This window comes from Coccinella septempunctata, chromosome X (assembly GCF_907165205.1).
Source record: "Coccinella septempunctata chromosome X, icCocSept1.1, whole genome shotgun sequence".
Classification (NCBI taxonomy): Eukaryota; Metazoa; Arthropoda; class Insecta; order Coleoptera; family Coccinellidae; genus Coccinella; species Coccinella septempunctata.
In genome coordinates this window covers 12,284,287-12,310,631 of record NC_058198.1, presented here as the reverse complement: position 1 = coordinate 12,310,631, position 26,345 = coordinate 12,284,287, and the positions used below count along the sequence as shown (strand labels likewise).

Here is a 26,345-nt window from a genome sequence, read left to right as displayed (position 1 = left end):
ATTCATAGCTCCATTATCAACGACCACTAGATCTGTCCGAGCAGTCAAAGATATTCCACCCCATACCATAATCGATCCTCCCCCGAAACCAGTAGTATTCAGGAAATTGCACTGAGCATATCTTTCATGTGGACGTCTGTATACAAGGGAACGTCGACCACAATGGTAGAGGCAGAATCTAGACTCATCTGTGAAGAGAACTCTTTCCCAATCGGCCTCTTCCCAATGGATATGCTCTCTCGCAAAATCCAAACGCGCCCTTCGATGGGCTGGGGTGAGAACTGGGCCTGTTGCCGCGACACGAGGCCTTAAATCATATTCTCTGAGGCGATTTCTTATTGTCTGAGTACTGATTTGCACCTCATGAGTTTGCTCAAGCTGAATTTGAAGGAGGCGAGCGGTTGCAAACCGTTGTCTCAACGAAGAAACTCTTAAGTAACGTTCTTGAGTGGCAGTTGTTACCCGTGGTCTACCCTGTCCTGGTCTTCGGACATTCATACCTGTCTCCCTGAATCGCTGCAACATTCTGGACACACTTGTATGGGAAACTCCAAACCTTTCTGCAATTCTTGTGTATGTCCACCCTTCTTCTCGCATAACTACCGCTTTGGCACATTCCTCTTGGGTCAAATTGCGTGTTTCGCGTTGCATAGCGATCGAGTGTAGAAAATCAAACGAAAGAAAAACTATTGATGACTAGAATTGATCGAGAACAACTGATTTTAGAATGGAGCCAATACATTCAAAACCTGATAATACCATCTTTTTTTATTCCTGCTGGGAAAAAACATCTGTATTGAAGAAAACCGTTGAAAGTGGATAAGATACGCATGCATAATTCTGATAAAAATGATTATCATTGAGAATACCTTCAGTTGTAGAATAAATTTGAGATTTCCATGGAAATCTCAACACATTATGCATAATGTGTGTATTTGGAAAAGTTGCGTATAAAGAAAAGTCCAGTCTTTTGTTTTTTTTCTTTTGTTCATGTAGAAACAGTTTATTCGGGGAATAGGTAGCAAAAGAGAACGGAAATAATTAATTTTGTAGTTAAAGTCAGTTTTAGGCGGAATCTTTAGTAGTATTCGAGGAGTGAAGGTTTATTTTTGATTTGTGGTATAGATGGGGTATAGGATTTCAGGAATCTTGGATAGGGTCGACACGAAAAGCGTGTGTGTAAGAAATTGAAGATTTTTGTTGGTCGTCTTCGACCGAGTATGTGTTTGTAGAGAAGTTCTAATTTTATTTTGCCAATAGACTTCTTCATAAAGTTTTCATGAGTTTCATTTAAACTTTCTCCCCAGAAATAATATCAACTCAAGACCTGTCCTTCGCGCGACGGGCCGAATCCACATTTTTCCCCTTTCGAGGGCCTTCAATTTTTGTGTATTAAAATCTTAAAAATAATCACCCCATGACCAGTGGAAAGCCGCTCTTCCATTGATCAAGATACGGGGTGCATTATTACATTATCATACTTATATTTTGTCATAGTTTTAATTTTGAAGATATTTCATTGCTTCCATACTTTATCCCCTGTATTCTGTATATCATCTAACATGGAATCGAAAACTCAACAATGCAAATAATGAAGGGAATACAAATATTAGATTGAGGATAGGTATATTAAAGAAAGACAAATAGGGTCGAAAATTCGTACGTTTTGAAAAAGTGCTCTAATGATTATTTCTCTAGAACAAACAGAAAACTTCTCCGAGAAAATAACGTATGAGCAAATGCATTAGATTTTAACCCTATTATTTATTCATTAATGCATGTAGCTTTCTTGGCCCGATTTCATCGAATGTAAAAGCCATTGTTTAAAAGTTCTGGTATTCTCTCCGTTGGAAATCTTTTAGAACGAACAGACATTTCAAAATTGATGGAGTTTCTCCGAAAAATCTCACTTTTCCTCGTTTTCATTTTTTCAGGAACCCATACAGAGAATGAAACTTTCATTATATGTTAGTATTCACTTATCCCAAAGGTTTCTGGTGATATTTAATAAATTTGGTTTAAGATTTTGTGGGCGATACAAATTTCAGCACTGTGATACAATCCATAGATGGAGCGAAAAAATATATCCAGGAAAATTATAATTCAACGCTTGAAGTGAAAAATATAAATGCGGAAAATCGAGATCCAGTATCGTTCCTCTCCACAAGTAAGTATCTATAGAACAAATTTTCAAACGAATTTTGTTCTACGATTACTAATATATATCATATATAAATCCATTACCTTCTACCATGTAAGGGTGTAGGGTATATTGAATAAAAAAAGTCTTCCCTCGTGTACGAACTACGACTATTGTCTCCTGTTTGTCGCCATATTTCATGCCTCCTTCCATGACTGTTTTCTTTTACTTATTATACAGGGTGTTTCATTGGTAAATGAACATACAGTAACCTGAGCTAGAGCTACCCATAGCCGAGTCCACAAAACCCACATATGATATGTCTAATCAATTTCATAACCGAGATACAGGGTATTTCATATATTCACCTAGAATTTGAATTTCTTATAACTTCACAACCAACCAGTATAGTCGGTTGATATTCGGAATATATGATTCACTTCCACAGGTCGATAGATTCACATTTAAATTTCAAAAAAATTCATGGTCCGTAATTGAAAAATATGGGACACCTTCCAAGGTGGGATTCAACACCCTGTATATCAAAATTTTTGGATTTGATGGAGACATTTGAAAACTCGCGTAGGGTAGCTCTAGCTCAGATTACCTTATGTAAAACCAATGAAACACTCTGTATATTTACTCCAACTGTTTGTTCCAGAATTTATCAGGTCTTCTACGTTTCCTCCTCCTCAAGACTTTTGATTCGTATATTCTTTTTGCTTTTTGAATACATTCTGTTCAAATGATCCCACCAGCTCAAATGTCTCTTTTCTATGAAATCCTGGAGATGTTCTTTCCTTATTTGTTCATTCTTCATCTTATGCAGTTTTGTCACACCTCTTACTTTTCTAAGATACTTCATTTCGATTGCTTGTATTCTACTGTTATGTCTCTTGTCCAGTAACCAAGATTCACACGGAAAGGTGAGTATTGGTATGTACAATGTGTATTTAAATGTGAAACTTTTTTTTTAATTGAAGGTAGAACTGGTCAAAATAAAGCGTTTCACCAAAAATCACCTATACAAAACTTTCAAAATGACAAAGTAGAAAATAATTACTGAAAAAGATCCTAATACTACCCTAGATCATTTGTTATCTGAATTATCGTAAAGAAACGGGATAAACTCATCTCGTGATGACTGACTCAACCATATGGTTTCGTTCAGGATATTGGCCCGTTCGATTTTTACGTGGGAATGAAACTGGAAACTTAAGATTGCCAAATTTTTCTCATGATTCAGTAACAATTTCATGAAATGATCCATTTCGATACTAACTGACAGAAAAATAATTAGGATGATGTGTAAAAAATAGGATATTACTCACCAATGAAATTCGTCCAAATTATTCAAAATTTTTTTCACAATGGCCATCATAACCTTCTTCTTGTACCAACCCTCCAACAATCGTCGTAAAAATGGTATGAAATAGAGTAAGAATAATAGCACTTTGTCAACATAAGCACTTTTAATAAACTGCCTCAATTTTCAACACTCTTTCACTCTAAATCACACGATACAACAATTTCTTCAAGTCACCTGATGACTTGAATCAGATAGACTCGGAAGTACTGAATCATTCATTGTCCAGTCATGTTTTTTTCGTTTTTCCGATGCCGGAGTCACCTTCTACAGTCCCGTACTTGAGATTTGATGACATTTTGTGGAACTTCTAGGGGTTGTAGCTCAGCCATCTTGGATATTTTTATAGCCATTTTTTGGTGAAATGACTGGCCCAAAATCCATGTCTTCATCCCCCTTTTAAAACTTCCCAAAGCGCTTGGCAAGCAATTATACACATGCACGATGAGCCAAAAACACATGTGACTTCTGACCGCGAGCTGAATGCATCCTCGGCACCATAACAATCTCTTATTCTGGTATCGTATGTACATATGTTCGTTGAGGTGTGCGAATCTCAAGTTTTTTCTCTGTTGAACAGCTAAAGCAAGAAAAATAGCTGTCTCACATCACATCCACCTGCCAACCTAAAGGGATCATCAGTTGGATATCTGTAAGGCTTATTATTAAATATTTTCAAAATTCACTTTTGAACTTTTCAATTTGGATAAGTAGGATTTACCGACACCACCCCAGGCAAGCAAACCAGTACCAGATTAAGTGTTTTCAGTAGTCCGCGGTATCACATGAACTTTTCAGACGTTTAAATTTCGTTATGATTCTCCGTAGTTTCTTTATTATTGTATCTAGGTGAAAATTCCACCTCAGATGTCCAAATACTTCACCGAATCTAACGCCCGCAGGAAAAACTGATTGCCCAATAGAAGTTATGTGAACGAAGGACAGGATGTAGCGTTGTATAGTTCAATGACAAATTTTCAGACCGAAAATATTCCACAATCAACCTCAACTCAAGCTCCGCCAAGGCTCCCAACTCCGCCCAGATATCCCCTCGAGGAATTAGCCGATCCTGTCCGACGTTTTTAGCTCTTGCTCTTTCTACCCCATGAATATATGCAGCACTTCCACTAGTACGATAGTGGTTTCACGCTCTATCAACTGACTTTGCGAAACTCGTAAACAGCTAGCCAACAAACTAACACACTAACTGTTAGAGTTGGACGGCTTCTCAATGCCGGTCAAACTCGTTGAAAATTTATTCACAATTGATAATCAGATGAGTTGAAATAGCTCAGTATCGTACATACGGACAACATAAATATCAAACAACTACAAGAAATTTTTCAATTTAGCCAATAGGGCAAATTTAATTCAAGTGGAAAAAATTCGACTGTCTTCAATTTTTGAGCAGTGTATTTTCGATCCCCATTAATATTTCGGGATTTCGAGAGGTAAGTCGGGAATATGGCTATTCACTTTCAATTCTAACTACTCGCCATTACGAGATTATGCTCACAACAAGTGCGGCAATGTCACGTATTATTGATTATATGTATATCACTAATATTAATCATGTTTCACCAAGAGATCAGCAATTTCAAATATCTTTTATTTGATTTTCAGTCTGCGAAGAGTATAAGACTAGCCTTCAAAGCCTGAAGGCACCACATTTGATATTTGATGCAACAGGCTCTACGCCTATTAAAAGAGCTGTTAAATTCTTCACGAAATCTTTGGCTTTACCAACAGTAAGCTTGCATGATGGTGGTATAGATGAATTGGATAGCTGGAATGATCTTGATGTAAATGAAAAGGATTATTTGGTTCAAGTTTCTTCGCCCTATAATTCAATCTTTGGCTTGTTGAAGGACATTATTGTTCTGCAGAATATGACCAACGCTTTCATCATCTACGATTATTCAGTTGGTGAGTCAGGGTAAATTTTCTATTATAAGTATTTCTTGCAATACTTGAAATATTTATAACCAGAGATTTTGTAAATCCCAAGAAGTTTGGAACCTAACTTATACTATTAAGCGAATAGGCTTCTGATAAAGTTGATGAAATATGAATGAATAAGTCATTTGGACTCTTCTTGAGTGATATGACGTATGTCATGCCGAAACTTGCTTCAGTGGATCGTGTCAAAGGAATATAAGAAAAAACTATATTTATGTACGTTCATTCAAGAACACTTCAGACGACTTGAGTAACACTCAGCCTTGATGGATTCATCACACAATGATCATGACTAATGTCATAATGATTGTAATGTTTTCAGTTGATCGAATTGTGGATTACTCAACATTTATTTATTACAACAATAAGGCCAGCCGCCGACATGCAATTTCTAGTGTCAGAAGTGTGTGTCATGTCATATATTACTCCAAGCCGATATGCAACCAGCGACAGGTCTGTGGCTAGATAAAAAGTGAACGATTGCGCAACTGCGAAATTCTCTTTTGTGTCGTAGGCTTCCTCGCCGAGCCTCATCGAAATGTTGAATCCCCGAAAGTTGAGTCGGCTTCCAGCGTAAAAATAAGGCAGCAATCGAAGCGAGTAGGTCTAATATTATAAAAAAACTATTATGACTACTTATAAATTCGACATTCTGTTTTTTGGCTAAGAATTTGAAAATTTTGAGGGCGTCACAAGTTTTTTTATGTTAGGTGAAAATGAAAAGATGAGAAAATAATAAAAAATTTAACATACATAAGTTGTGCATGAAAAGCTCAGGAAGTTCTTCAAACAGTCCGCGATTGCATATATCTAACTTTCGAAGATAACTCACGATAACCAATTTCAACATTTTTAATTTAATCCAAAATAATGTTCTATGCGAAGAGGGTTTTTGACTGTCATGAACTAAATCAATAGGAAAATGAATGTGACTCTATCTGTGGCATTTATTTCTAATGAAAAATGCTCTTTAGAGCATAGTTTTCTAAGGGATATTGAAACGACAATGACAGGTTGAAAAATACGAATTCGGGCAAGAAATGAAAGCTACGGGATGGCCAATTCGAGGCAAGGTTATAGAATGGGCACCATCATTTCGATTTAGACTAGAATCGTGATAAGTGATAACGTCGTAGGCGGTGTTGATCTTAGAGTTTCTACAGGAAGGTTGAGAGAATCTTTCGGTAATTGGAGTATTATATATTTTATTTTTCTTCATTGGGAGTGTTTTCGTTACCTACATGCTTATTGATGTTTTTATGTTGATTATTGTTAATTATAATTTCTTCTCGATTTCATTTTTCCTAGTGAGCTGTTAATTTTGTACTCATTATCTTTCTTGAATTATTTTAATTATATCTAAACTTTTTACTATGAAATATTGCGCGAGTGGATCTGCTAGTTTTGAGGTTTTTTTTCGACTGACTTTGACATTGAAATGGAAACACCCTGTACGTTCAAAGGATTTTTTAATTCAGGAAGAGAAGAATTGGTACGTCTCTGACAGAAGCTAGAAAATTAGTAATTTCCATGCAAAACTCTACAAGTTACTTAACATTGGAATGAGGCCTTAATTGAGAAAATTCAAAGGGTTTTTCAGATTGTACACGAAATTTCTAAGAATAGTAAGTAAGTGACACATTGAAACAATGTAAAATTCAATGGGTATTCTGATTTATCAATGAAAAAACTGGGTATTACATTCAAGAAATGGAAGTTGGTATCATTTCCGGTGAAACCGGAAGTCGAAGGAATCTGAATTTTTTTCCAAGAATTCATCTCTTAACCTTACAATTTTAGGTGTTTATCTGGAGTCTTTTTTGAAATATTCTAACGGTCTGCGTGAATCACCATGTAGAAAATATGAAACATCATATGAAATACATTGTTATGAAAATATAAAAACACCTGTTTACTATTAATTCAGACTGGATCGATTTTGTTCTTCCAGTTCAACAAAGAGGATTATCAAGGAAGTTTCAAAACTTGGGTGTAAGAAATAAACTGAAACAAATGGGATCAGATGAAAAAATGGATGAAACAGTCGAGAAGTATTCAAAATATTTTTCGAATTTTTTCATAATTGGGACGTTGCTGAGTATAAAAAGTACTCTAGAAATTGCTGAAAAGAACGCATATTTTGAGAATGGAAATCGTTGGTATGCTATTACAACAGAAGAAGGGATGGTGGATTGTTCGACTTGCGAGAATGCTGAAATTATTTTCATTCATCCATCTCCAATTTTAGACGATTTTTCAAGGGGAAAAACAGACGTTATCTCCAGAAATTTTTATTTTAGTCTTTTCGTCGAATCATTCTTGGCATTGAAGTGAGTTGTTCTAGTTAAATACTTATGTCCGGTTTCACAAAGCTTGATCGTGGAATCAAAGTTTGATTGACGTACCTACTCATGTTGATTTGTTTATAAGTGATAATCATTAAGTTATACGAGCATATCAGTCTTGAAACAAACTATTATCTACGAACGACCACGATTCTCAATTTTTACTCTTTCAATATACTCAGGTTTTGAAAGTTTCAGTGATTTCATCATGGAAATCGATCGATTGTCAAATCATTGATCAAGCAATCAATGTTTTGTGAAAACCGCCATTCTGTACAGATTTTCAAGATTTTTGTTGGATTTATCATCATTATATAGCACAAAGAAATTCAGTGTATGTCACTATAATATTTGTATACAGGATGATCCATTTTTAAAGATGTGCTTGATCAGAGTTCCATAGTATTCAGGGGGACATCGTAAGCATTTAATCTAACTTTGTAGTTTGATTTCTATATCAAGGAAATTTTTTGAATAGGAATTTACATTTTTCTTTGCAAAAAATTAATCAGTCGAAACTAGTTGAGCAGTTTTTTGCTCGCATGTTGGACTCTAGGTTTCGTTAGGAGGTTAGAAGGAGAAAAATTTTGAAATTAGAAAATTTAATGGATTAATTGATATCATCACAAATTTTGATTGGCTGGGACTCATATTACACCTGAAGTATATGAATTTCTATCAATATGACTGAAATTTTTATTATTATATAATAAGTTTAGAATCATTTAGACGGTGATGGCCAAAATGGTATTCGTATTATATTCTGTTATTTAATTCATAAATTTCTAACAAATGCCATAGATCATTGCACTCTGTTGGGAGAATGTTGGATCATTGGAATCGTTTCACGAAGGAATTATAATGAATATAATGAATAAAATGATATTTGTGTTGTCGGGTCTGGTAAAGAAAATGAAATAGGGGAGACTAGGGAGCATTGATACATGGGGAGGCTTGATACAGGCTTATATCCGCAGTATGTAGCCGTTTTCAAAAGTAATATACTGGTGAACACTATTCTCTGGCAGAAGGCACTACGTGATCTCAATCTGTAAGGCTAACAGTAGTTTGTTCCTGAAATATTCAACAAAGAGTGTTTCGAGGTGAGAAATTGTAAGTATTTACTCACGTTACCTAAGGGTTTTATGATCATGCATTAATTTTTCGGCATAAAAAAACATTTGACTGGGAAATATGTATAAAACTACTTAATTTACTGTTTTATTACGTTGCCAAAATGTATGGGTATAAAATGAAAACATGAATTACTTTAAAACTTGCTTTCAGGGAGGTTTGAGACATTTAGGGTGGGGAGGCCTGATACATGTATCATCTTTAAAAAATATTCCGGAGCTGGTTGGACAAGCCTACATAAAGGCGTTTTTACCATCCAACCTACCTTCTGAACATGTTTCTGCACCTACGGGACCAAAGCAAACCAGTATCATTGCTGACCTACCTACTGATCTACTAATTCTGGATCAGGCGTCAGGTGTGCTCGCAATGGTGCCACGAAGAATGTGACCGTGTTAGAAATGGCACAAAAATGTTTATATATGAGATTTGCAAGTGATAACAATGGGGCTCATATTTTCAGTTTATGTGTCTCATGCCTCCCAGTACACCGTATCAATCCTCCCATATGTGGGGAGGCTTGAGACAGTTTGCATGTTTTTGTGTTCAACGTTTTGTACAGAATATTATGTTTATGTTTTGAGAATTCTATATTTATTTCGTTGAACGATTAATCGAAGAATTATATAATGTTATAAAAGTCCTGTTTCCTCATGTAATTCATCTTACAAAAGTAAATATTCCAAAAACGTATCAACCCTCCCCAGTCTCCCCTAGTTGTTCTGTATAGGGCTGGGTAACGCAGTAACGTAAATTTTTGTAGTTTAAATAAGACAGATATAATATCTCTTGTTTGTTGTATTGCATATGTATATGATGGTGATGTTTTTGGTTATGAAATATTGTATAATTTCCTAATCAGGTTAAAAAATTCAATCATTCGTCAATCAATTTAAATTTTATAATCTTGAATGCTTTTTCGACTGTTTTCTACTTTTGTATCCTGTAGAAGGAGATAAATTTCACGAAACGTCACTGCAAAAATGTGGCGATGAAGACATTTGACGGAATATTTATCTTCTTGAAAAACTCAAAAATTTTTCTCTTTCGATTTTTTCCGTAACATGAATTCCTCTGGAGATTTGCTCAAGATGGTCATGGTAAAGTACTTCAAAGTTAATTTTCATAGAATCATTTGTATTTTATTCAGTATGAACATATTCAAATAGAAAAACTAGTTTTTCCTCGTTAACTGATCGAAAAAAAAGATTTTTGATTTGTTATTTGTCTCTCTATAAATACTAATATGCTTTGTAGATTGTATATAGAAAATAATTCCAAGACGATTCAATTTATCTCCAAAACGAAAGACATAAAATGTTTCTAGTCAAGCTGTTCACTAAAAATAATTAATTCCGCAAAGAAAAATTCATATTCCAAACAAAAATAATTATCTTGACCTTGAAATTTAATTTGATGTCAGCCTTAACGTCTGCATGCCCCTCTGGGCCCTCTGAGGATAAGGCAGCTTCATTTGAAACATTTTTGATCCAGGTCCTCTTCACCTTCGACTTCATATATCCAGAGGATTTCTTTTTATGGAAAAAACGTAGGAGACAAAATGTTTTTGGTTTTTCACTAAGAATAATTTTCGGTAAACAAAGATATATACTTATATACACTCTTTTCCAAAAATTAACTTGACCTAGAACTTGGTCTAAGGTCAGCCTAAACGTCTGCATTCGATGTCCCGCTGAAGACTAAGACCCTTATACGATTATTTGAAAATTTTTTTGATCGAGCGTGTTCTCAAGGAGTTATTTCAGTGGATCTTCAAATGGGCCACTCTGTATAATATGTGAATAATCGAATAAGTTGAATAAACTCATAAGTAGTAATGAAGTTGAATATATTTTGGGCATATCTATTTATTGTTTTTCAAACAACGCTGACATTTCGAAACGAATCGATTCTTTCACGATGCCGAAATTGAAATCAAAATATACTAACTGTCAAAGAAACTGCAACACCCAGAAGGAGCTGTTTAAATTTTTTTTGGCGAAACATAGATAGTATAGCAAGGAGTAAATGACTGAAGTTTCGAGAAAAGATACGAAGGGTTAACAATTTTTTCAATAAATTTGTTGATAATGCGTTTGTCCAGTGCGGTTATCTATACACTCCCAAAACGTCTTGGCGTTGATGCAAGAAGATGATCTATTTCTTCATGAGGGATACTATCCCAAGCTACCTGTACTTCATGTCTCAGAGCCGTCAAAGTCCGTGAGGGCTGGGGTAAATTTTCAAGCCTTCTACCCATGATGTCCCAAACATCATTCGCTCAATGGGCGAAAGATCGGGGGATCTGGGCGATTCACATGGGTCGCTTCAAAAAAGTTTAAACTAACTCTGGCAACATGAGGTCGAGCATTATCTTATATTGGATTCTCGAGCCGGTTAAAGTAAGGGAGATGATACGGCTCCACTATTTCTTGGAGGTAACGAAGCGCTGTCATGTTACCCCGAATAAAGACTAAAGGTGACCTACTGCCATGTGCAATAGCACCCCATACCATAACGCCTACTGTCCGGTGTACATGACGCTCAACATCAAAATGGGGTTCACGTCTTTCTCCCCGAAGTCGTCTAACCCTTCTTCGGCCATTATGTGCACCCAAGGAGAATCGAGATGCATCAGAAAAGACGACCTTATGCCATTCTACATTCCAATGTTGTCGTTCTCTGCACCACTGTAATCGTTGTCGGCGATGCTCAATCGTAAGAGGTAACACAAGATGGGGTCGATAATGCTGCTGTCCAAAGGACCTTATACGGCGGTAAACCGTTCGAACAGTTACAGGATGGCCTTGTTCTCCTAACCACTCATCAGCCAAAGATCGATTTGTCGCAAATCGGTCTCTAATGGCCATAAGTCTTGGACGCTGATCTTGAACTTCATTTGTGCCCCTTCGACGTCCGGTGCCTACTCTTCTTCGATTTTGGGCATTATCGAACCACGCTTGACAACATCTCATAACAGTAGTTGGATTTCTGTTACGTACGGTTAGAGATTTCTCGAAATGACAACCCCGTCTCCCGTAGACCAATAATTCGACCTCTTTCAGATTCTCTTAGCTGGCGATAAATTCCGCGTACACATGCTTTATGCATTTTAACAACAACTAAACATCGACTTTTGATCTCCTCAAACAGCTGGTTTGTTGTAAAATTTAATAAATTTGCAAAAAAGGACTACAATATTAAGGTACGATTCCACCAAAGGCGTGTGCGGCACAATTGTTCATGAACATTTTGTGTAGCACTCCTAGTCTAAGATCCCACTGTAGAATTACTGCGTTCATTACGTACACGTTTTTGATATCAAATTAAAGCTAATTTTTTTTCGAATAGGATGATGTATGGCTGCCTGTGAAAAAATAGCCGCAAGTTAGGTCTGCCATCTGTTAAAATAGCGAGATATCCGAAATAAAGTAAGAGAGAGTTAGACACATTTCGCACCATCGGGTTCTTACCCGATATTCCGAATTTTATCTACTGATATTATGGGATCTTTCACACATGTTCCGGTTTAGTTTTGCACTGGAAAACAACCAGATTGCATTTTCGGCACGAGATTCGAGAGTTTGATGTGCCCACCGTACGGATAAAACCCGATGAATAATTTTTCATTCGGTTGTTTTCCGGTAAAACCCGTGCTGTGAAAGGAATCTTAGGGTTCTCAACAGTGCATCTGAATTATTCGTATATTATAACCACGTGTTGGAGCTCGTTGTACACAACGCTGTTGATATTATTTATGTAATCACCCTTCGTCGGGCGCTATACGAATATTGAGTTCGGGCGCAATGCATATAATAGATTCTAATAAGAATAAGGTCCAAATAAATTAATATCGAAACATAAGAAGAATTTTTTAAAGAGATGATAAGTCTCACCAAAGTTCATTCCAAAGACACTGGACGATTAATCATGTTCAATAAGATGTATGCGGCAAAAGAGAATGATGAAAAATTCATTAAAAAAATCAAAGGGTTTGTTTCAACCCACATTTTATAGTTTTGGAAGTCATTGAAACAAAAGGTGCTACGGACGATTTTCGTCAATTCGATATTGCTCAATGCTACTAAGTACCACTATTTAAAGTTTAGTGCGGAGAATAAATGGTTGGCTTCTTCTGGATGGTGCCCTGAAACCAACGTGATTTCTGGGAAGTTCAACTCCGATACAAGTAGAAAGTGTATTATGTAATTGAGCTAACACATTTTCAGATGATGAAAAAAACTGTGATTGCGACGACGATAGTGACAACTGCGACTGTGGAAGCAGCGAGGAATCGGACTTGGACTAGAAAATGTAATACACTGATATAAAATATAACTTGATTCAAGAGACTGATTTTGAAGAAACACGAAAAAAATTTCTTCACTCCGGTTGAATCGCACCTTTAAGGCAACAAAAAATGTTCACATGACAAAACCTTCACGATTTTTTTCTCTAAATTTTAATCATTTACTCCTTGCTATACTATTTATGTTTTACAAAAAAATTTACACTTTAAACATCTCTTTCTGGGTGTTGCAGTTTCTTTGACAGTTAGTATAATACACATCAAATCATATATCGTAGGTGACATCAAACATCGAATTACAGACCTAGTTTTGGAACAATATCGTCAATTCATGCAGCTATAAAAAGGTGTCAAGTATGATATTGGACCATGACGTTGTTGACAATTGCAAATGAGTTCATCTGTCAGCAAACTCATTAGACTCTGGATATTTTACTTCATTACTAATATTTTTTTAATTCAATGTTTTAGATTGTAACTTAGGTGTATATACTCCCTTTAATTTCAGACAAAGTTCTTTCTTGACTAAATGGGATAATGAAGAGTTTATAGATTGTGAAATCTACAACGGAAGCAATACACCTCCAAGGAAAAATATAGATCTGAGACCCAACTTTAAGAATAATAATGCAATGACGGGTCAATTCAAACTGAAACCTCATTACCGATCCTTCACCATGCAGATTAGCGTTGTGAATTTTTTACATGGGCAAATCCAAGATTCGACTTCTGTTGGTCAATGGCAATTTACTGATGATAAGTTGAAATTAGAGAATGGCCATTTGTTGAGGGACTTAATTGCTGCTGAGGTCCTGAGAGTAGTAGTTGTCGAGGTAAAGTACAAACTGCAGGTCTGTTTACTGTGGAAGCCTTGCACTTTGCCATGATTCAAAAAACGAGAGAAATTATTTTTATTGTTGAACACCAGCAATTAAACAAAACAAAAATAAGTCGTCTCATAAATAGAATGAATTATTCGTGGAAAATCATTTTGATCTACAAACTTTCATTCAGATGCTTTTTTGGAAAGAACCATCAATATATGTAGAAATGAAAGCTCAAATTGAAACAAATCTATCAAGTTTTCAAGAGACACAAGCTGAGATTTACCTCAGTTGAACTGTCGTCGCGTCGTTGATGATCGCAATTGATATAAGGCTTGTTCGTAGAGTGGTCTGCAACGCTTGTGAACTGTACGGAGCAAGCGCAATTCCATTTTAGGGTAGCGAAAATCCAAAATGCGCTTGCTCTGTACAGTTCAGTGTGTGGAGCACTCTACGAACAAACCTTTCGTTGTATGCTGGCAGGTGCACACTGTAATTGACGCTATTAACGATGTAACGGTAACTGAAGATATTTCTAATCATTTCATTTCGAGTTACCCAAAAGTTTGTAAATATGATGAACGCGCGCAGATCGCGAAAAGAATTAAGTAAACATGCCAGACGCGTAAATTGAGAAAAAGAGTTTTAAGACGTCGTGGAAAAAAACAAGCAATCAGCAATCCCTGCGAAAAAGATTGTTTCAAATTACACTTGGTGTGATATGAGAACAGTATTCTGTTTGCAGGTAAACAATTCACGATACAGAAGGTTTACTTAACTTCCTTATTTTAAATTCTACCAGATTTTTCCTTTGTCCATAATATTTTTTTTCAAATCGTTTCACCTAAATAAGGAAAATAAGTGGTACGAGGAATATTATTCAAAGCCACAATCCCTGTGTATGAACCCATCCGTTACATAAACATTAGGAATGGGTTCAAGGCCTATGTAAACAATCGTTTTCTCACGTATGCCCTAAATATCAGAGTAGTTAAACCGAAGAATGCAAAAATCAAACCGATGACTTGCGAATGGCCAAATTTTGACTGTTGAAGGTAATTCTCGATTACCTTTACCTCGAAAATGCTGTGTTCACATCAATAAATTACTGAACGTGATAATGTTCCATACAGAATGCCCCGGGAAAAATGGGATAAACAGAAACCATAAACTGAGGTCATCAAAATGTAAAAATTTCCGAAACGTCGCTGCGTGTTATAATTTCATGTTCCTTGTGCCGCTAAACCTGACAATATTTCAATGAAAAGCTGACTTACTCGTTTAGATATGGAATTTTGACATTTGGTAAGGAGAAGTTAGGTCAAGCTAAGTTTGCAACACATTACGCTCATGACAACTAATATAACACATAATTTCAATCGACTCGAATTAATGACAGTCAGTAAGGAAATTTCAAATTCAAAAACGACTAAATAGATTTTTCGTCTGATGAAGGATTATGGTATAGACTCCGAAACGTTACAACTAAGAATTATAATTTCAACGTTATTTATTTTCAGTTCATTGTCAGGCAACAATTTTTTCTAGTTGATTTGCTCCTGACAAATTAGTGCAAGAATTTACGCAGGAGCAAATCGTTGATTTCATTTTTAATTGATTTTGTTTCAGAGATTGGGAGTGAAAACCCTAAAAAGTTTATGAAGAAATGCAGAATCCTCCCAGAATAAATTTCAATCGATATCTGACTAAATAGTCGTTGACGCACCTTGACGCTGATTAACAAGATAACTATAGTCTATCCAAATCCGAGAGGCCAGCGTAAACAAACTGACAAACGCGTGATATTATTTAAGGTACTCCTCTTATTGGTCAAAGCTTCAGGAACGCCATGTTTGCAGGTGGGAGTAATGCAGAACCGCATTACGTTTGATTCATTGATTGTATGCGAATTGTTGTGCAGAACTGCAGAGATCATTCATTGCTTTTTCTTTCGTAAATTGGTTTATAGTTGTAGCAAGTTATTCAAGTTACAAGCATTTAAGATAATGTCAAGTACTGATACTGCTGAGGAATCGCGTGTTAACTTAAGTCCTCCAAAAAAGAGACGTCTGAAACGACACTTCAGTGCCGAGATAAAAGATATGATTTTGAATACTTATAAAATTGAGATTATTCAAAATGCAGGAATGTGTTTAAAGGACGTAGAACTCCGAGTTGCTGAGAGACTTGGCATTGGAGCTCGAAGTGTTAGGAGAATTATTTCCGAATACATAAATTCCGGTGTTCTATCACAGCCGGCAACAAATCAAAATCGGACCACCAAATGGGAGTCCTTATCAGATTTCGATAAAAATGTAATACGGCGAAAAGTTCACGAGTTTTTCTTCAGAAATGAACACCCGACTATAGAGAAAGTATTAAAAATAGTTAATGAAGACTCGAACCTGCCAAATTTTAAGAAGAGTACCTTCTCTATAATATTGAAAAAACCTAATTTCAAATATGGACGTCGCAAACGCAACAGTTTTTTAATGAACCGTGACGACATTAAATGTTGGAGAAGAAACTATCTCACAAAAATTAGGACCTTCCGTGATGAAAACAGGAAGATTTACTGCTTGGATGAAACTTGGGTAAATGCCGGTCATACTAAATCCAAAGTGTGGACCGATAAAACAGTTACATCTTCTCGGCAAGCGTTACTTGCTGGATTATCTACTGGATTAAAAATCCGTCTGGGTAGGTCTTGAATTTTGAGTTTAACCCTCGGTTTCATAAAGCTTGATCAGAGAATCAACGAGCGATTGACGGATGAACGTCAATTAGTTTTCAGTCGATAAGTTGGTCATAAGCATTCTGAATATCATTCTTGCACCAAATAATTATCTATACACCCCCATTTGATGATTCTCAACTGCTACTCCTCCAATATATTCGGAAATATGAAAGTTTCAATGATTTCCTTCGGGAAATCGAATGCCAAATCGTTGATCGAGCAATCAAAGTTTTGTGAAACTTGATGTAAGTACCTTTTAGGTGGAAAACAATTTCAACATTCTTTTTCAAATGAAGTGAATATATTTTTCCAGGCAAAGGGCAAAGAATTATAGTGTGTCATATTGGCAGTGACACTGGTTTTTTAACTGGAGGACTCTGGACTTTCCAATCCAAAAAAACTGGTGACTACCACGAAGAAATGGATGGTCAGTCCTTCGAAAAGTGGTCGAGGGTATACTTCCTAAATTGGAGGAAAATTCTATAGTAGTTTTAGATAATGCTCCTTACAATTCAAGGAAAATGGAAAAAATTCCTAATTCACAATTCAGAAAGAGTGATATCCAACAATGGTTGAGGGAGAAAAATATTGATTTCACCCCTGACCTCATAAAAGCGCAATAGTTGCAGATAGTCAGGCAGAACAAAGAAAACTTTGAAAAATACATCGTGGATGAAACCGCAAAGGCCCAAAATATTACTGTACTTAGATTACCGCCCTACCACTGCGAACTGAGCCCTATTGAATTGATTTGGGCCGATGTCAAGAATTTTGTGGCAAATAAAAACACCACATTTAAAATGGCTGACGTCCAAAATCTTTTTCAAGAGGCTCTCTCACGGGTTACTTCCGAAAGATGGAGAAAGTGCGTGAAACATGTCAAACAAAAAGTTGAGGTAGACATGTGGAAACTGGATAATATTATGGATGATATAACAACAGTCATCGTCAACTTAGAGGAAAGTTCTGCATCTTCTGACGACACTACGGGGTAGTCACTTTTACAAAAAAAATATTGTTACACATTTATATACATAGTATTTATTAAAGTGAGAACTTTAGATTAATTGTTCATTACTGAGACTCGTAGATAAGCATACATATTTTTCACCGGAACTGGAACACTCAAAAAGTTTTAAAATATAACGCTCTCGGAATTCAATTTATTAGTACACCTCTGCGTTATCACGTTCTTGACGCGTGATCATTGCATGCTGTAATGTTTACCGCTGGCCTCTTGGATTTGGATATACTATAATAACTAAATGAATATGTAGATAATTGCCTTTCATCATTGTATATTGTCACTTTTGTCATTATTCCATAACAAAATAGAAGATTTTCATTTACAGCAAAGACCATTTTTATTCATGGATGATTCACACCCAAGTGGTTTCAATGGATACCTGATAGATATGATGGAAAATATTGGTGCAATACTAGGGTTGGACTTCATGATCGAGTTGGCAAGTGACAATACTATTGGAGATTCAGATCATGCTGGCAGTTGGAATGGACTTATCGGGGATATTTTAAATTCGAAAGCCGACATCGGCTTAGCTACTATTCCAGTTACCTCTTTTCGTGATTCGGTGATTGATTTCACCATACCGTATTACAGACCTGTAGGATCTATCATGCTGATGAAATTGTTTCACACAGAAACATCCCTCAATAAATTCATTGACGTTATGGAAATTGAGGTTTGGCTCAGTATTTTGGCAGCATTTGGTGTTACAAGGTAATCACATCAAAAAGTTTTGGAACTATGCAGTGTGAATTACATTTTTTTAAATTGAAAGTCCATTTTGTATTGAATTCAGTGTTCAGGTGGGCCTTTTCTCATCACTTCATTAATCTTGAGTTTTCTATGCATATATCTGTTTTGTTGAATAGGGTGTCCCATACTATTAATAGAGATAGTGTACGGATTGACTATAAACAAATATTTTCTGGTTTTCCTCAGGAATCTTCAAGGTGATTTTTCGAACCCATGAAAATACTACGACTACCATTAAAACTAAAATAATCTATTGGAACGTTGTTGACAAATATCAAGAGAGAGATGAATTAATTGTTCTCATATTCTAATTACTCGAAGCATACGGTCGATAAGCGCGCGGTACTGTTATTTTCTTATTAACAGTTCATATCTACGCAAAAAAAGTGTGTAGCCAACAATCAGCCACCGACTCCGGGCATAAAAACCCGGATTGATCGAGCTAGTGTTGTAAAACTCACTAAAAATTCATAGTTGAAATAAATATCTCATTAATTATTTCGCAAATTTCGCGAAAATAATATCGGAATCAACAAACAACAGTTCATTTTGTGTGAAGTGTTCAACACCTGTGAAAAGATAAGGAGACTTATCAATGTGCTAAAGCTGCCCACACACTGAGAAGACATAAATATGTCCTCAAATCAAAATCATTCTGTGTTTATGCCTCGTCAGAATCAGGACGATTTCCTAGGATTTCAACACGTTGAACAAACATCAGATGCGACTCGAATCATGAACAAAATCATCACTGTTTTAGACAACACCCAGGAAAGTCAACCAAATTTGGAGAATTCGAGACACGAATGGCAGTGTTTTAAAAAGCGCAAAAGGCATAACTCACCGAACGACATTAACAAAAAACTACATACCCAGCAAACACCAATACAAAATCGCTACTCACCACTACAGACTATACAAACGGAAACCGAAAATTCCACGGAAACACAAAACAATTACACCCAAAAAGAACCCACACTGCCTAAACCACCGCCAATCTTTATTTACGGTGTTAATGATTTCAATGCAATGATTACAAATCTGAATGCAGTAAACCCTGATACATACTTCACCAAAGCTCTCAGAGATAGAACTGTCAAAATAAGCTCTCATACTTCTGAAACATACAGGAAACTGATACGACACCTACAAAATCAGGAAATAATACACCACACGTATCAACCAAAGGAAGATAGAGCCTATAGAGTGGTGGTTAGGAACCTTCACCATTCTGTACCAGCTGAAATAATAGATAATAGAGACAGACCAAACAGAACAACCATACGTCCAAACCAACCACCAGCCCAAATAATTCCTCAAAACATCAACGAACCACAAAAACACTACCGAACATATGCAAATGTGACACAAAACAAGCCAATTGAAAATGAGGCTCCAGGACAACAAACACCAGAACTAGGATCACAACTCCTGAAATTCCTAGAAGAATTCAAAGGTATGTTTTCCCAACTTATGAATCAAAACAGCATGATCCTAAATCTGCTCACATCTGTCATCAATAAATAAAATGAAATGCCTACTAATATATTAAGAATAGCAACATGGAACGCCAATGGTTTAGCAAACCACAAACAGGAGGTGATTTCTTTCCTAGACATCAATAAAGTGGACATCCTACTAGTTTCAGAAACTCATTTTACTGAATCAACAACTCTTTTAGTACCATATTACACAACATATCACACCACCCACCCTGATGGTAGAGGACATGGGGGGTCTTCAATAATTATCAGAAATACAATATCACATCATGAACTTGACAAGTACCAAACAAGCGAAATTCAGGCAACAACAGTACAAATCAATTCCAGCAGAGGAAAACTCAACATCTCCGCTATGTACTCCCCGCCACGTCACAATATCACCACAGATATGTACAAACAATTCTTCGAGACCCTGGGAAATAAATTCATCGTTGGAGGCGACTGGAACGCAAAACATACCCATTGGGGATCCAGACTCATAACCACCAAAGGACGCAACCTACTGCGAGCTATGACAGCTACTAATTATAGTCACCTCAGCACTGGAGAGCCGACTTACTGGCCAACTGATCCAAGAAAACTACCAGATTTACTTGATTTATTTATATTGAATGGCATACCAAACCAAAGTTGTTCCACAGAATCCAACTACGACCTCTCATCAGATCATACACCAGTCATCATGAACTTATGCTCCACCAACTTGAACAAAAGTGCTCACCCTAAGTTAACCACATCACGAACAAACTGGGATTTTAGGAACTATATCGAGGACAATTTGGACACTAATGTAAGGATGAAGCAACCAACAGAAATAGATGAAGCTGCACAATATTTCACTGACATTGTTCAAAAAGCTGCATGGTTTGCAACTCCTCAAGAAGAACGAACTAATGAACATTTGAGCACCCCATTATTCATCAGAAATCTGATAACAGAAAAAAGGACAGCCAGGAGACAGTGGCAGAGATCAAGAAACCAAAATGACCTGCATCAATATAGAGCACTAGCAAGGAAACTCTCTAAAACTCTCAAAGAAGCTCAAAACTCTATGTTCGACACGTACTTGCAGAACCTATCCTCTGATGATCATAGCTTGTGGAAGGCAACAAAAAAATTTAAAAGACCCACCCCCAGTCACCCCAATACGTACCAGCGACAACCAATGGGTACGTTCAAACCGAGAGAAAGCAAATACATTCGCGAAACATCTATACAAGGTGTTTGAAGAACCTGAAGAAACACCAGAATCCCCAAATATCGATGCACTTCTCAATTCACCTTGTCAAATGTCATCACCGATCCGACACATAAATCCATAAATCCGCATCCGCTCCCTACAGATGTCGCTAAATGTCGACGATGCCGGGTAATGGGTGAAAAGGATCTTGATGATCACTGAAAGTGAATGTTGTTCCCTTACCACCTCCTAACAATCTCTAACCCTTGCGAACAATAAAAACGTTCGCGAGGAGACCCGTACTAACATGGATTCTGATTCAGTATAGGTCCGTCAACGCAGATGGAAACCGTGACCTCTGGTGGCTTAGTTGGGTAGAGCACTTGACCGGTAATCAAGAGGGGCGCGGGTTCGAATCCTGCCCGGAGGTGTACTTTTTCAGAATTCAATATTTGTCTGCATGCCGTCAATATATTCAATAATACTAGAAATAAGGAAACTCAAGAACAGAAAAGCACCAGGGTACGACCTTATAACTCCAGAAATCCTGAAAAAACTGCCTAAAAGAGCAATCGCTTTCCTCACAACAGTTTTTAACAGAATTTTACAACTGTGCTATTTCCCTGTTATATGGAAATATGTTACTATAATAATGGTACACAAAAACGGCAAACCCCCTGAAGAGGCAACATCATACAGGCCAATTAGCCTACTACCAGTAACTAGCAGAATATTTGAAAGATTGTTGCTCAATAGAATTCACGAAGAACACAACATAACAAACATTCTTCCCAATTACCAGTTTGGCTTCAGGGAGAACATGTCTACTATACATCAAGCCCACAGAATAGTAAACACAATTTCAAAAACACTTGAAGAAAAACGATACTGTACAGAAGTATTTCTTGACATAGCACAGGCCAGGTGTGGCACAAAGGACTGAAATTCAAGATCAAAACCACCCTGAAGCACAACTTTTACCTTCTTTTGAGTTCCTACTTGTCAGAAAGATATTACTCAGTGAAGTATAACGATGCAACGTCAGACCATTACTCAATAACATCCGGCGTACCACAAGGTAGTGTTTTGGGTCCACTGCTCTATCTGATATATACTTATGATCTGCCAGTCAGTGGTTCTACGACTGTGGCCGCCTTTGCAGATGACGTTGCTATTCTTTCCGTCAACGAAGACCCATCCACCTCGTCAGTCAACATGCAGAACCACCTGAACACACTGAACTCCTGGTACAAAAAATGGAGAATTAAAATAAATCAATCTAAATCCGCACAAGTGACGTTTACTACCTGCCATAGCAACTGCCCCCCAGTCGCGATTGATGGAGTTTCTTTACCTATCAAAAACCATGTTAAATACCTTGGATTACACCTAGATCGCCGGCTCACCTGGGAGAAACACATTCAATCGAAAAGGAAACAGCTAGACATCAAATTTAGAGAAATGTACTGGTTACTAGGAAGAAAATCAAAATTATCCATGAAGAATAAGGTTTTACTCTATAAAATAATGCTGAAACCAATCTGGACATATGGCCTCCAACTTTGGGGGTGTGCAAAATCATCCAGAGTAAATATTATACAAAGATTTCAGTCAAAAACATTGCGTTCTATAGTAAATGCTCCTTGGTACATAACCAACAAAACTCTGCATGAAGATCTCCAAGTACAGCTGGCCACACCAACGACCATATAGAAAACCTCTACAGGAATGGACCATCCCACAGAAGATTGAAAAAATCCTGGCCTGAAGATCTTCTAATACATCACTGAGCAGAAGTGTTGTTGCCAGTGGGCACCACACTTTCATGTCTATTATCTTTTCATTTATTTTTACTCAATACTCTGTAAGAAGTAGATTGTAAAATAGCAATAAGCATTAAAAAAAAAAAATATTCTATGATCAGATTCATTATTGTCCATTGTTTCAAGCGAAAATATTACTCTGTAGAATTTCGAATTATTGCAGAACATTCCATACAGATCATAAATGAGCTTTAATACATACGTACATACAATCAAAGTTGTCGAATGAATAATTTTTTTCTAAAATTATTTCGGTCCGGATGAAGCTTGTAAAATTGAATTTAGTGATATCAGTAAAACTGAAATATTTTTTTTTGTGGAAAAAAAAGGGAATCTCATTTTCTGTCAAACATCATACCGATACCCTCGCTAGTATACAAAGGCTAGCCTGTGTTTGCATCATTGAAGCAAGCGCTCTCACACACCCACACCTCTTCAACTTGTGATTGATAAATTTGCTCATGAGGACGTTCTGAGAGTATCCAGAAAATGACGTCCTATGAACATCATTGAAGGTTATAAAGACGTTCTTCACGTGACGTCAATATGACGTCAATAATGACGTACTCAATTGGTGATTTCCTGACGGTGGATGTCATCGACGCAAAAATGACGTATGTACTATGAACGTCATTGAAGGTGACGCTATAAAGACGTCTTCACGTGAAGTTACTGCATGGTACTCAGTAGCGCGTGCCACTATTGAATAAGGGACCGTCAATTCCAAACGTTACTTCATCGGAGAAGGGGCCTGTTCCTATATTGCTGGTTTTACTGGCCCGCAATCGAATAACACTAGAACTCGAACGACTGGGCCAAAAGGCATCGTCTCTGAAATACTGACAGTACTGTTCAGGAATATCGGAACTGACGGAGGAAACTATGTTGCTCTGACGAAGTCGAACGAGACCGAAAACATGGTCAGCATCTGCTTTTCTTCGAAGACTCTATTCGGTGGTCCTGACGATGGCATATTGGCTAGCTCATTCAGATCGTAACTCCTGTCGAATTCGTATCGGCGGGTGGTATGCATCTGAATTAATTCTTATTAAAAAAAATATATATTCACTGCCTTCATCTTAAGGCGTAATCCCTTTCATAAGACGTCAAAATAACGCCATACACTGACGTCAAAATAACTTCATACCCTGATGTCATAATGACGCTGACATTTGACCGTCATCTAGACGTCCAAAAAAAGTCAACTTTGAGGTCTATATGACGTCTGACAAGACCTTTAAGACATTGACCGAACATCTACCTGTGAAAGATAAGCTCATTAGGCTAAGGATGTTTAGGGAAGGTATGGGTTGTAGGAGAATTAGGAATCAGAGAGCCTATCAATCTCCGATCAAGTACATCCCATCAGCGTATCTTCTATTGATGAGATGATAAACGATACCACCATCGAGAAAACATTCACTACTAAGCTTAGTTGAAAAGAAAATTGGAAAAGGGAACACATCCCTCATCCCCCAAATCCTTACCATCCTATACCATAAAATGGTATACAGATAGAGTTTATTGTCTCGGTCATCATGGTTCTATTGTCATTCGAATATGACCAGTAGCATCAGCAATATCGGAACTCGGCGATAGTTCTACAACCATAACAGGCGCGAAATGTGACAGATGTGACAGCCAGGCTGCAATCACAGCACTGAGTTCTCATGATCAACAACAAGTGGTCCGTTTAGTACCGGTCACTCGGAAAGCGAAGGATATGAAGAGGGCAACACACTTATATTACCATGAGGCTTTGCTTCTTGGTCCGGAACCTTTATGTGGTATAGGAAAAGGAACCTACAAGAGTTCAGTTGAAGGGGCGATGAGATAATTTACATACCAGGTACTGACATTCATTAGACCTCTGGATCTGGAGGTAAAACTGTAGATCGAGTAGCGTCCAGAACAGCTCTGATGGGGGCAAAGATCTTATAGCCACAGTGCAACGCAACCTCCATTTATCGACAAAGCAGCTTCTTTCGAAATATTGAAATACCTGAAGTGTCTGTGACAAATTTTCGGTATACCGGGTGGCCCACCCCAGACGCGGCGCTCCTTTTGAGGGAATAAATGAAAATATTTTTTTTTCTTTCTTGTGGTGTGTGTAGGATGTCCCAAAGCACAATTTAAAATTATTTTCATATAAACAGGGTGTTCGAAAACAAAGATATAGAACAAAGTTACACTTTTTTAAATGTAGCACCCTATATTTGACCTCAAAAATGGAATGGCAAGCTCAAGTTATGATGAGTTTCCTTAGATTACTTTATAGTTCAGAAGCACCCCTTACGAGATAATGGCGAAAAATCGAAAGTATGGAGTTTTTTTAGCAATTAATGAAGAAACTAGTTACGCCAGCGATACAGACAAAATATTTTCGAGTAGACAAGTTGGCTACTCTTACATATCAAAAAAAATTTCAACTCGTAAATATACAGAGGGATCATAATTAATTCTCAAACATCAACTACAAATAATCGTCGAAAACTCATTTCAATTGGCACACCTGGTATTTTTATATCTCGTTGAACTTAAAAATTAATTTCGAAACTATCTTCATAAAATTTTCCTACATCTAAACCTGATAGTTTCTGAGCAATTTTCGATTTTTAATTCAAAACTACTAAACCGTTTTCGCCATTATCTCGTAAATGGTCCTTCTAAGTTATAAAGTGATCTGAAGAAAATCATCATAATTTCAGCTTGCCATTCACACCCTACACACACCACAAGAAAAGATTTTCAAAATATTTTTATTCGCTCCCTCAAAATAAGCGCCGGTCTGGGGTGGGCCACCCGGTATATGAAATTTATCATCACAGTTTTTTCTTAAAATTTTTCAACTTGTAATCTTTTGTGTTTTTATCAGCTTGCTGATTTGGATTTTTGACAAGTACAATCCGGACAGTGACCCAAAAGGAAGGTTATTTTCATTCAAGGAGAGCTTATGGTTCTGTTTCCTCTCAATGACTCCGCAAGGAACTGGTGAACTACCAAGTAACACATCTGGTCGCGTGATTGCAGTGGTGTGGTGGATATTTTCATTCATCATTCTCGCCTCTTACACCGCCAATTTGTCGGCAATCCTCACGGTTTCTTTACTCGAAAATCCAGTCCAAAACATTGATGACTTAGAAAAGGAATATAAACTCGAATATGCTCCATTGAATGGTTCGTTCACCATGCAGTACTTCTCGAGAATGGTGCAAATCGAGAAGTTATTTCACGAGTAAGTGT

At 36.9% G+C, this 26,345-nt stretch overlaps 1 protein-coding gene across 1 annotated transcript; it reads left to right on the top strand.

Moving 5' to 3' along the window:
• The first annotated feature begins 3,510 nt into the window (after positions 1–3,510).
• On the top strand, positions 3,511–26,345 carry LOC123321709 (ionotropic receptor 25a-like). Its single transcript, XM_044909441.1, has 5 exons — positions 3,511–3,565; positions 5,130–5,442; positions 13,762–14,086; positions 18,167–18,555; positions 25,978–26,345. Exons 1-5 carry the CDS (start codon positions 3,511–3,513, stop codon positions 26,339–26,341), a joined length of 1,446 nt encoding a protein of 481 aa, XP_044765376.1. The 3' UTR covers positions 26,342–26,345.

What these genes read in the sequence shown, in the direction of transcription:
- LOC123321709 (XM_044909441.1), top strand. Translation starts at nt 3,511, where the DNA reads ATGGCCATCATAACCTTCTTCTTGTACCAACCCTCCAACAATCGTCGT. An exon ending in CAACAATCGTCGTAAAAATG is followed by an intron (nt 3,566 to 5,129) that starts GTATGAAATAGA and finishes TTTGATTTTCAG; the next exon opens with TCTGCGAAGAGTATAAGACT. An exon ending in TGAGAGTAGTAGTTGTCGAG is followed by an intron (nt 14,087 to 18,166) that starts GTAAAGTACAAA and finishes TTTCATTTACAG; the next exon opens with CAAAGACCATTTTTATTCAT.